Below are 12,828 nucleotides of genomic sequence, written 5' to 3' on the forward strand. Positions count from 1 at the left end.
GAGGGAAGGAGCTGAAGTTCATGTGCAGGTGAATGGCTCCATCATCCACGTTCTGACCACTGCCTTAGGAGCAATAGTGCATCTCTGATTATTTACAGAAGGCACTTGTGTGACTGTCCAAGCTACTGGCACTATTTCCAGAAAATCTGGGTATGGAGGCTCTGATTATGGCTCCCTTGTTTTGTATAAAGCACAGGGCTTTCTGAGTCTGAGAATAAGAGATCTATAAACCCATTGCTCAGGGGAGCTCAGAGTCTGTGGCTTAGGCTCTCAGGAAGGACCTTGGAATTGGCGCCCCACCGAGCACCTGGCCTGCAGGGGGACACTCCCGGGCACCTCCAAGACCCCTGCTGTGCTCCAATGACCTTGTAATGATGCCAGTGTTGTCCACAATTTAAAAAACAGAAAGATCTGCTCTTGTTTCAGTGTTTTTATATGGAGGGTGTACTTAGGATTTGTTCATGGCCTATTTTTAAGACATATGAAGAATTATGGGACTTCCCTGGTTGTCCAGTGATTAAGACTCTGTGCTTCCACTGCAGGGGGCACAGGTTTGATTACTGGTCAGGAACTAAGATCCTGAGTGCCACGTGGCATGGCCAAAATTTTTTTAAAAATCTAAAGAATTAGTTTCATATCATCATTTAAATCTCTTATGGTTGGCCTTCTGTGTGGTATTTTCACATTTTTTTCTAATTGTATTATCAGCTTTCAGATGAGAGCTTATAATTATGGTTTCTTCTGGTTTTTCACTTAGATTAAGAACAAGGAACATAACAGGGATTGGTTTCTTTTTCTGAAACATCTGAATGAAAGATGAATCTTTTTAAAGAAAATTACCGAAAAGTACAATGACTAGTATGTTAAATGCCCATACACCAAACCTCCTAAATGCACAGATGTTTAAAATGTTTCAAAGAAAGACAGGTAACGTGAGCTTATGTTAACGGCGAGTTGCAGAATTTCCTTTCCTCAAACCTGGCGGTGTTTCTAGGAGTGCTGACAGATGAGGTCCCTTTCCCAGGAATGGAATTCTGGGCCCCCTCCAGGGACCTGAGGCTTTATTTAGCAACAGTGAGAGCCAGAAATAGGACATCCATTATCTCTTATCCCAGGGCGGAGCTTACGTTTTACACTAAGTCTCAGCATTCTGCTCCATTTTTAGCTTCCAAGTGTAGGTGTAAGCACGGCTTGCATGTTAATAGTGACACTCACTAGGCAAAACCAATTTTGGTGAGAGACTTGGTTCCTATAAAAGGCAGGTCATGTGTCTCACTTCTGCAGTGGAGAATCAGCTGGGTTCCTGGGTATGTTTGGACTTGAAATGTATCCAGAAAATATGAATTCCAGGCAGGCATATGTTGCCCAGAATCTGAGGTGAATGTTCCTTATCTTATGTTGGTTGGCTAAAAGCATGAATCCCTTTTACATGGAAAAGCAGTGACAGTTCTAACAATATTCATTCATATATACTTGAATATAGTTTATATATATATATATATAAAACTTATCCTACTAAAACATTTTTGTTTGCCATCTATGTTCCTGGTTGTAAATATACACAGAGATGATATTTGATTAGGAGAGAATTGCTTCCTGTTTCTCCTGCAAATCAATGCCCAGCATCAATCTGTGTGGTTATTTCTAACACAGAAAAGGGCCCAGGAGAACCAGGCTGTGATGAAGGCAAAACTTTCTTCTACAAGTGTTTCTGTGGAACAGTGAGACCATAGTTTCCTGAGCAGTGACTGGCAAAGTGCAATGATATGGAAAAAAGTGTCACTTGTCAGGCGTCCTTCCTGTTATACCGGTAGCCCCCACAAATGTCCAGATCTGAGCACGTGTCCTTGCTAAAGAGGAGAACGTCTCAACCTGCTTCTTTGTTTTCATCTTTCACAGAAAGGAACGATCAGACAGAGCAAGAAGAAAGAAGAGAAATCAAGCAAAGGTTGACAAGAAAGGTATGATCATTTAAGCATCTTGCCTGAATATTAAGGTAGGAAAGACTGAGATGGGTGATGCAGGCCATCCCTCTGTGATGCTGACCTGTGACTTCTTGGGCAACAGTGAATTTTGACTGGACATTCAAAAAGCAGTGCCTTTTGCATCGACCTGGGGGGTGACTGATGGCCCTGTGGACTATGTGCTCACCCAGCCATGGAGTACACGACTGCGGCCGTGTGGCCTCGATGACATTGCCATTTGTTTCCGGGAAGTCAGATGCTGACTGGCATGCTCTTCATTTATTTGAGCTCTTTACACAGTGCTCAAGCAAAGCATGCCTGGATATCAGTGTGTCAGTTTACCTTTCACACTCTTTGGTTCCTTCCATTTGTCTAGAAGATCCTGACTACAGAAAACTTGATTAGCTTCAAGGGTTTGTGTCTGAGACTCAAATAGTTAAGTCAAAATGTATTATGGCCGATATAGGTAGCAAGTCTGTAAAGTTTGGTCTCCTTCTAAAGCCCTGACCATCTCTAAATTCAAGTCTTCTGGTGTTCCCTTTCTCTACTGTATTCTGTAATAATAATATAATAAATTCTTGTCCTACTTCAAGTTAGTAGAATATCCTGAGCTTATGAGTGCTAGTGGTAGTATTTAGTATTTCAACTTTATCAGTAGCTTTTTTGGGAAAATCTTACCTAATGATAGTTGAAAAGCAACAGCTGGTGCTGTAAAATTTTTCCTTAGATAATTCACCCAGCTTTCCTTGAGCTGTGCTGTGGTCAGGGCACTGCTAGCTTCCTGGGGGTGTGAGTGCTCATGACAAGATATGTTAAAGGGAAGGGATTGTCATTTAAGAGTGTATAATTTAAGCCCTTCATGTTAGAGTTTTTTGGTTTTTTTTTTATTAGGGTTTTATTTCAGCTTCAGAGCTTACATTTATTTATAGACAGGTCCTGGTTTGCTCAGGGTACTTAAACAAACTAAGAAAGCTAGTTTGGCATGTGAGACCTAACTATGGTGATCTTTTATTTTAGCTTAATCAGAGACCCACGGTTGATGAACTGAGAGACAGAAAAATTCTGATACGATTCAGTGATTATGTGGAGGTGGCGAAAGCACAGGACTATGACAGACGGGCAGACAAACCCTGGACGAGACTGTCGGCAGCAGATAAGGTACTGAGCAGACGTGTGCACGTTGGCTCATGGGCGTGTATGTGTCAGAAGACAGTGGGCACCATCAGCTGTTGAAATAAGGCCATGCTTGACCGGATGTGGCATCACAAATAGAACCTGGGCTTAGGGTCGTGTTTTCAACTAGGGGATGGTTTTGCCCTTAGGGACATTTGGAAATGACTGGGACATTTTTGGTTGTTACCAAGTGGGCTTCCCTCATAGCTCAGTCGGTAAAGACTCTGCCTGCAATGCAGGAGACCCGGGTTTAATCCCTGGGTGGGGAAGATCCCCTGGAGAAAGAAATGGCAACTACTCCAGTATTCTTGCCTGGAGAATCCCATGGACAGAGGATCCCAGCAGGCTACAGTCCATGGAGTTGAAAGTCGGACACGACTTAGTGACTAAACCACACCAAGAGCCCTCAGGCTGTCGGGACTGAACCCAGCCTGCCAGGTACTTAATCCTCCAAAATATCCCTGAGAGAGGTGTTGCTATTATCCCTGTAGAGGTGCCATCAAATAGGTGGCTGGGAAAAGACTGACAGGGCTTAGACCCGGGGGCCTCTGTCTACAGAGTCTCTCCTACCTCCCCACTTTGAGTGACTTCCAGAACTTTTAAAGCCTCCCTAAAGGAGAGGAACATAATACATTCAGCCAATGAGTGTGCTGAAATTGCTAATGGTTCCTTGTCTTCATAAGCTGAGTGTGAGTCTGTGAGGTTATATATGAACACACATAAGCAGTGCATCCTCTTGGAACAATGCAGACAGGCTATAGTTGGTTACCCAGGGTGGATGTGCTCAGAGGAGCCTGGCCGTGAAGGGAGAAATTCAGGCATCTTTGGCAGCCTTTCCTTGCCTCTGAAGCTGTGTCTGCTGTTTGTCTACCCTGGCCTAAGAGTTTATCAGAAAGACGCACACGATGAAAGTGGGCGTTGGGAAGCTGGAGGAGGGCCAGATGAGAAGCCCTGAAAATACTGAGATGCACATCTCACCCACATGTAACAACAAGATTATGTTTCAAATGACACAAAATGTAAATGTATCCTGAAGTTAGAATAACTTCTAGATTAGTTGTAAAATTCCAAGTAAGTTCACCAAAAGCTGAACCTCACTCATTATCCTAAGGTCCTTACTTTATAAGTGCCCTGAGCATGTGCTTGATCTATCTGTTATGTATCCTGGTGACATGGGATGGGGGTGGGGCGGGGTCAAGGCAGGGGGGTGATATATTCCCACTCGAGCACAGTAAACAAATTCACTAAATACTTCCAGAACACCAGCTCTGCACTAGGTTGGTAGGGCTATAAAAATAAGTAAAGGCCTAAATGCTAAGCACAAAATTTTTTTTACTCTATCACAAAATAACAAAATCAGCAAGTATTACGAATGGCTGTCAATCCACAACCATGATACTCATTTCCCATGCTAGCTTTCTAATGTCCTGAAAAATAATGTGCTCTTTTTTAAATTCCAGGCAGCAATTCGTAAAGAACTGAATGAATACAAAAGTAATGAAATGGAGGTACATGCATCAAGCAAGCATCTGACAAGGTCGGATTTCTATTTGTATGAATTTCATGATACTTGCAATATGGTATTTTTTTTTTAAGAGAAAATAAAAATGTCACAAATCACTGTGTTCGGATAAAAAGCAATTCAGTATGTCTGCAGAGAATTGTCTTGAACAGACAGAATGCAACTCAATTGAAAGTGCTATTGGTTCCTGTGGTTTCACATAGGGCTTGGCAGGCTTTCCTGGTGGCACAGATGATCAAAGAATCCATCTGCAATGCTGGAGACCTAGATTTAAGTCCCTGGGTTGGTTGGGAAGATGCCCTGGAGAAGGGAATGGCTGGTTACCCACTCTAGTATTCTTTTCTGGAGAATCCCATGGGCAGAGGAGCCTTCTGGGCTACAGTCCTTGGGGTCAAAGAATTGGACATGACTGTGGGACTAACACTTTTGGTGAAGGGTGGGATGTAGAACAGTACTACACATTGTTTTATTTAAGTAGTTAATGTGTATTTAAAGACATTAGTCTCAAAGCACTGAAGGTAATTTGCCTGTATTCCCCTTCTCTCGTATTTAGAGACAGAATATGAGAGACTGCCCGCCCCCGCCCCTCCCCCAATTTATTTATATGTAGAGGAGTGCTATGAAATTACTGATCTCACTTGTCGCCCACCTTATTTAAGTTTATACTCACATCTTTAACACGAGCTCATGCTCCCCTGAAGCTCTTCCAAACCGCCTTTGTTCCTTCAGCAAATACATATCACTGTGTGCCATTCTTATGCTGCGAGTCAGCTGTAAGTAAAGGAGGGTCCCGTCTCCAAGTGGCTGATTCTTCCATAATCAAGACTTTTCATACAAGGGGAACACACCCATGAACAGAGGTGGCACAGGTTGGCCTGCTGATGCCAGTGTGCTCACAGGTGGCATATTCCCCCAGCACTTCCCCTTCCTGTCCATGAAGAGCCATGATGAGGGTCTCACACACGTTTATCCTCAAAGGACTGCCTGATGCCACAAGCTGTTTGTCATCTCTCCCTTGGTCTAGAGATGCTCAGGCCCCAGACACAAAGAGAAAGGAAATCCTGAGTGGAGATACTGCCTTAAACCACAACAGTGGACTCCTTTTCTTTTCTGTTTGGCACAAAATGGCCACTGTGGTTGTTATTTATAAGATTTACTCTGTAAAGTGTAATATGGCTATGGAATAGAAAGCAGGCAAACAGAATTCTGTCCTATGAGATAGATGACTTTGAATATATCAAAGGGAGGAAAAAGAGGTTGGAAGAGCAGGAAAAATGAAGCAAGTAGTTTGTTTAAAGATGTTTAAGGTTTTCCCCCATGACTGGCACACTTTGGGGCAGGAATAAATCATCTTACTTTTGAGTGTTCAGAACACTAAAAAGTGTTTAGGAAATAAATACTCTGTAAAATATTCAGTTATTTTTAATGTTCAATCCTGTGTTACAGAAAAAAGATGTAATTACTGCATATTCTATCTATGGTAATGTGAAAATATTTAATACATTTCTATTTATACATTATTAAAAGATATCTACTAAAGATATGTACTTTCTCTCATAAGTCCTTGATAGCTTTTTTAGATGACAGAATTTTAAGAGTGAGCCCAAAACTTACACATCAGGAAGTGTTAAGATTTTTATACCACATTTTAGCATTTAATGTCAGCTTTTAAAAGTCAGAGCAATGATTTTAGTCATATGAAATTTTAATTGCATTAAACAGTACCACAAACACATTTTCAACTCTACAAGAACAAAATTATAACTCTACTATATCCAATCATTTGTTAATCAGTTCATTACCTCTGCTGCTTCAGCAAAGCCCTGCTGTTTTTGTGAACTTCAAGGGCCTACCTAGCAGTTTTCAAGCTAAGTTTTAGATAGGCTTAAGAATTCACCATCTGATTCCTTTTGTGTTATGATGGGGCCTGAGCGGTGGGTGCCCTCCGAGGCTGTACACCACTATAACCCAGGCAGGTCCATCCTCATGTTTTACATGTTGGACTTCCACAAAGATTTTAATAGCAACAGAATAATTTGTGGAAAGTTTTTTGCAATTTAAACTTAGATATGTATAACCTTGTCTTTTTACAACTTCTAGATTCCACAGGCCATAGAGATTTTCTTCTGAGAAGAATTGTGCTTAATTTTTGATACCAACACTGAACATTCATCAGGGAGCTTTCCTGAAGTTCAGCTCATGACTACCTGCTGTGTTTGCCAGAGAAGCAGGACCACACACACAGGTGAAATCCTGGCCATGCTCACCTGTGAGAGAATGACCAGAGGACACCCTTCACTCTCTGGGGCCTGAGGAGTGTCAACTGTTGGGGTCAGAAGAGACCCCAGGGACTCAACCTGAAGAAAACTGTTGTTTGCCTTCCTGCCTTGTTTTGCAGTTCTGCGGTATGACTGAGGATGGTGACGTGCGTGTGCAGGGTCACCACACTGAGGCTGTGACCAAGGGATGTGTACGCAGTGTCTTCAGTACCATGTGGAAAAGACCTTTTTATTCTCATCACAATTAGAGAACTCTTTAAGTTCCTGTTATACAAAATGATTTACTGTATTATACTTTTTCTTTTTTTATATAATGTCTAACAAAAAATACAGCTGCAACATTTTGATTCCTGTTAATTTTGTTCTTTAATTAAATGACTACTTATTGCAGGAAATTAACCTGGGTGTTACAGTTTCTTGGGGTGGGGGTAAGAGATTTTTTTAGAAAAAGGATCTGTGAAACAAGTCAAATCTTATTATTTTTGAGCCATCAAAAGCCAAATACAAGGAGAATTCAAACTTTTTGTGTGTTTTGTAAATTCTTTTAGTATTTGTGGTTTGTGCCTTAGGAAATCAAATTATCTTTTCAAGTTAAGTTTTTAAATCATTTGAGTAATAAACCTAGAAATAAGTAACAACTTGTTGAAAAACTACTCAAAGGAAAATGACGACCTCTAAAAGTATTTTTAATTTCTTATTTGCAAACATTATTATAAGACTCTGTTGTAAGAGACAAAGGTTTAGATTGAGTGGAGCTCTAAGAGGATATTTATCCCAGCACAAACGTAAAAGGTAACCTTGGCACAAAGAGGGGAAAGTCAGTTAAATAAGAATAAATGTTCCCTGGAATATATTTTTACTTAGCTTTTGAGTAAGTATCATTGCAAAAATGAGCCTGCCCTCCTGGTCCACTGAGTCCAGGAGCACAGTGCTTCCATCACGCCGTTGGGATCTTGCAGAACCTGTGCCCAGATCCCAGCTCTGCAACACTCAGCAAGGTGTTTATTTCCTCTGCCGGAAGCTCTCCCACCTGCTCCCCACCCGACCCCGCCCCAGTCTCTCTCACACACACATACCACAATTGGAATCTCTAAATGAGAAAAAGGAGGGAAGTGTGTGTGTGAAGTACCAGCAAAGTGCCCAGTCCATCATGTGGGTGTGGTTGTCAGGTAGCTGTGGAGCAGCTGAATGTCCTCTGTGACTTCTCACCACACAAGCTACCTCACTACTTCCCATGACCTTTCTTGTGCTGCTCTGTGGCTGCAGTGGGTCAGGAGCCCACTGCTCAGCCCTTGTGGCAGTACTCTGTCTTAAGGGATTTGTGATCAATCCTAGATGTAAGCAAACATACTGTTAGTTTGCCGAACTGTAGTCTTTTTATAAGAAATCAGTGTACGGTAGAAAAATTCTAGCTCTGCCTCTTCATGCTGTGTAACCTTCTGTGAATCGCTTGACTTCGCTAAGCCTCAATTTCTGTGTCTATGGAATGATATCTAAATCTTTTCTAACTAGAAGCCAATCTCTTAATTTTATAAGCATTTATGTGTGTGTGTATATATATATTTTATATTTATGTATGTATATTTTATATGTAAGCTGTTATTTGTGGCCAGTCAACCCTCTAAATACTTAATTTCTGTTTTAAGCTACATAGTAGCAGCTTCCTATTTTATATTTTATTCAATTAAAAATATTAATTGGAGCCAACCTATATAAAAATAAGATTTCAATCTTCATCACATAGAAATATCCTGGCCCCCAAAGCAAAAAGGATCACTGCTGAGAATATATCTAAACTGTAGCTTTAGTTAAAGACAATCTGATAGATGGGGCACAAATTCAGGGTTTTTGCCCAACTAAAGACGCACAACTAATAGATAAATAAAGATTTATGATAAAGTACAAGATACCCAAAGCAGAGTCTGGTTTGGTTCTAGACTCAAGGGTTCTAAAATATAAAACTGGAAGACATTTTCATTGTAATCAAAATATTTGCAAAGGTATCTAACTTCTACTACTGTATTTGTATTAATCATAAACTATTACCCTAAATTATATTTCCATATTTCATGTTCTTAGCAGGTATTTTAGAGGTTGAGATAACCTAAAACTGTGAATCAAGTATGCATGTTTACTCGGCACCTAAGTGTGTGTAATCCTACACTAAGTAAGTATATGATGTGGCACATCTCTAGTCTCTCATCCTAGTTAGCTGGAGGAACAGAAACAAAAAGCAATTCATTGATCACATGATACTGGTGATATACATGCATATGGATATAAATTTAAATTTACATATATTGTGTAAATTTGAAGAGAAAATTTATATACTTAGGAGCTGAAGACTTAGAAAAAATAATTCTTATTCAATAACAATTAGATATAGTATCTGAATTATCATACTATTAGTAGTCATTAATAAGGTTCTTGTGCATTGACTTGACAATTTGATTTTAACAGAATAAAATGACTATTAAAGTAACAATATTAAGTCATTAAGGAAATTATTTTTAAGGAGTTAAAAATTTTTTTTAAACTTAATTGGTAATTTTGTGACAAGAAACTGAATCACAGCCAGAAGCATCAAGTTTTAAGCCAATATGATAGGAAGAATAGTACATCCTATGACTTTGTAAAAAGTACATTTAAAAAATTTTAAAGGGGCTGTGGACAACTGAATGGATTAAAAAAACAGCTAACATAGAGGGTCCACCTTGTGGAAACACAAGGTAATTACAAGTCTAAAAGGTATCCTATTGTACAGTCGAAGTTTGAAAGTCAGATTTTAGCTATGTATACACAGTTCTTCAATGGCAAAGTCAAGTTCAGAAATGCAAAATTCTAATTATACTGCTAAAATTACTAGTTCAACATTATTCCAATACCTATTTACCCAGTGTTTTTTTCAGAATATCTTTTCAGAGTTCTTCATGTGAAAGAAACATCTCAGAAGATGCTCATAAACAACTGAAAATACAGAAAGTCAAATTTACTTCAGGTCTGACGGGAAGGACCTAAGAGCTTGCTCCAATTTTTACAATACTAAGGATCATTTCTATTTTTTTTTAATGGCCACTCCTCACAACCTGTGGATATTTGTCCCCTGACCTGGGACTGAAGCCTGGGCCCTCAGCGGTGAAAGCTTGGACCCATAACCACTGGACCTCCAGGAAGTCCCAACAGTGCTTAGTATTCTATTTTAAGTGCTTATTCATGGCACTTATGATTCTCCCATGCTTACTGACATTTTAATCAATATTAATGAACCCAGACCTAACTGTGACTTGGTTATTATGTGGTGGTGATGGGATGGCTAAAGAAAACTACCTCTAGCATCTGTAGAGAGCTTCACCCTAGGCCCTGAGGCCATAGAAAGCAGAATTCATCACCCTAGACTAGTTTTAAGAAGGAATTAAATGCTAGATAAAAACCACACAGTCTACTGCCCACACGTGCTGGGCATCTATGGTGTCAGGAACATGTGGCTTTTAAGTCTCTGTAATAATGTCTACAGAGTTTAGTATTTAAGTTTCTGCCTGGCGGTACTAATGCTGCAAAATTTTTCTCTCTTCCATGTCCTTTCCAATGCCTTCTGGAACAATTTGACCACAGTGTGGTAAACCTGCACCAACGTGGTGTTAAACTGTGATCCAGGTAAGACATAGAAGTCATTAGTTACAATGCTTATTTATTTTTTAATATGTCTGAAATGGGAAAATCAAGAAGTGTTAGCTATGTTAATTAACATGATCATTAACCTCTGCTAATGCAAAACTGCTTTAACTCACTACAGTAAGATAAATTGAGGAATAAATTTTGTAATAAAGAACAGAGATATCTGACTTTCAAATGTTTCTTCTAAAAGAGGGGTCTTGCAAACTATAGCCCACAGACCAGATCTGCCTTTTTTTTTTTTTAATGGTCTGCAAGGTAAGAATGGTCCTTACATTTTTAAATAGTTATATTTGACAAGTTTATACAAGTACATACATGAGATCTTTAAATTTACCTTTTAGCCCTTAAACTTTTTTTTTTTTTTTTTTTACTGTATAGCCCTTTAAAAGACAGTTTGCCTACTCCTGCTCGAAAATCTTTTTTTTTTTTTTTTTAAGTAAAGAATAGAAGATGCTGAGTTACACAGAACAGTTAGGTTTGTTTCTAAGCTTAAAATTTTTAACATCAATTTTGTTACAAATTTCAAACTCATTATAAGCTCACATTGACAATAGTACTTTGACATGCGTAAAGTGCAAGTTGGGTAAATAACAAAGGCGCTACTGATATCAAGGGCATATGTTTCATTAGTATGACCACTCACTGTTCCAACTTCCTTTTATTGAAAATTATTGTTATCAAATCTTAAACCAAAACTATGTTATCTACAGTTCAAGGCAGTACAACACACAGATCTCATTCAACAATCTGTATTCCTGAAGAAAAAAGATATTGAATTGTTGGTCCAATCCCTGGGTTGGGAAGATCCCCTGGAGAAGGAAATGCAAATCCACTCCAGTATTCTTGCCTGGAGAATCTCATGGACAGAGGAGCCTGGTGGGCTACAGTCTATAGGGTTGCAAAGAGTTCGACATGACTGAAGCGACTTAGCACCACATGGCAAATGTTGTTTTAGAGTATTTCTATTGGCTTTTTTGACCCAATGTATGTTTTTAAAAACAAAAACTAACCATTACAAATTTATTATCTTCTTTGGTAATGAAGCCTGTGAATATCTGATTTGCCTACACAATTTTTCAAAGGTGCCAATAAAATAGAAATCCCTGTGATTTTACATGACTTTTAAAAATAACATTTTTAAGTACATGGAAATAGTTCATTTATTATCTCTGTATCTAGAGCTGAGTACAGGCATGTCATATAATAAGATGCTCATATGACTGGCTGGCTAATACTTTGTTATTAACTTTGATAGAAATACAAACACTATACAGGATTTGAGGAACTGAAAGTTTTAGAAGGCACGCTGGTCCTCCAGGAACATACTACATCTGCTCACTCACTTATTCATTTTGTGCAAGCCTATGTCTCCAAGCACTCTTTTAGGTTCTAGAAGTAAATATATAAAAGTTGGCTTTTAGGGCACAGGAAACCTCTGAAAAGGTTCTTTGTTGTTTTGCTGTTATTTTTAACATTCAGGTGAAATACAGGTAACATAAAACTGACCATATTGAAGAATAAATGATATTCAACACACTTACAAATTCATATGGCCACCACTTCTGTCTGGTTCCAGAACATTTTCATCATACTTGAAGAAGATCCCATGCCTAATTTGCTGTTTCTATGAATTTATACATTCTGGATATTACAGTAAATTAAATCATGCAACATGTGACCTTTTGTGTCTATTTTCACTTAACATGTTTTTGAGATTCATCCATACTGTCAGGCTAATCAATACTTCTTTCCCCTTACAGCTAAAAAATATTCCATTACATAAATATACTACATGCTTACTTATTTGATTGCCATTTGGGCTGTTTCCACCTTTTGGCTATTGTGAATAGTGTGCTATTTTGAATATTCCTGTACAAAAGTATTTGTTGAGTATCTATTTTCAGTTCTTTTGGGTATATAACTTAAGAGTGGAATTGCTGAGTCACATGGTAATTGTTTAACTGAGGAACGACCAAACTGTGTTCCATGGCAGCTGCATTATTTTATATTCCCCTGTCCCGACCCTCCGCCAAAAATAAGACGCACAAGGGTTTCAATTCCTGCCCATCCTTGCCAAACTTGCTTTCTGGTTTCTAACTATCATAGTGGGTATAAAGTTGGGATCTAACTATGGTTTTGATTTCCATTTTCCTAATGATGCTCAGTGTGTTTGTGTGTTTGTTAGACATTTGTGTGTCTTCTCAGGAGAAATGGT

At 39.0% G+C, this 12,828-nt stretch overlaps 1 protein-coding gene across 5 annotated transcripts in view; it reads left to right on the forward strand.

Annotated features, from left to right (window-relative positions):
- PHACTR3 (phosphatase and actin regulator 3) overlaps nt 1-7,462 on the forward strand; it is a 205,178-nt gene extending 197,716 nt beyond the window's left edge. For all 5 annotated transcript variants that reach the window (XM_027559049.1, XM_027559048.1, XM_027559050.1 and 2 more), the window contains 4 exons: nt 1,900-1,961; nt 2,982-3,122; nt 4,598-4,674; nt 6,760-7,462. In XM_027559049.1, the coding sequence (XP_027414850.1) occupies nt 1,900-1,961; nt 2,982-3,122; nt 4,598-4,674; nt 6,760-6,775 (296 nt within the window). In that variant the 3' untranslated portion in view covers nt 6,776-7,462. The remainder of the gene's footprint in view (nt 1-1,899; nt 1,962-2,981; nt 3,123-4,597; nt 4,675-6,759) is intronic.
- Nucleotides 7,463-12,828: the final 5,366 nt, after the last annotated feature.

Source organism: Bos indicus x Bos taurus, chromosome 13 (assembly GCF_003369695.1).
Source record: "Bos indicus x Bos taurus breed Angus x Brahman F1 hybrid chromosome 13, Bos_hybrid_MaternalHap_v2.0, whole genome shotgun sequence".
NCBI lineage: Eukaryota > Metazoa > Chordata > Mammalia > Artiodactyla > Bovidae > Bos > Bos indicus x Bos taurus.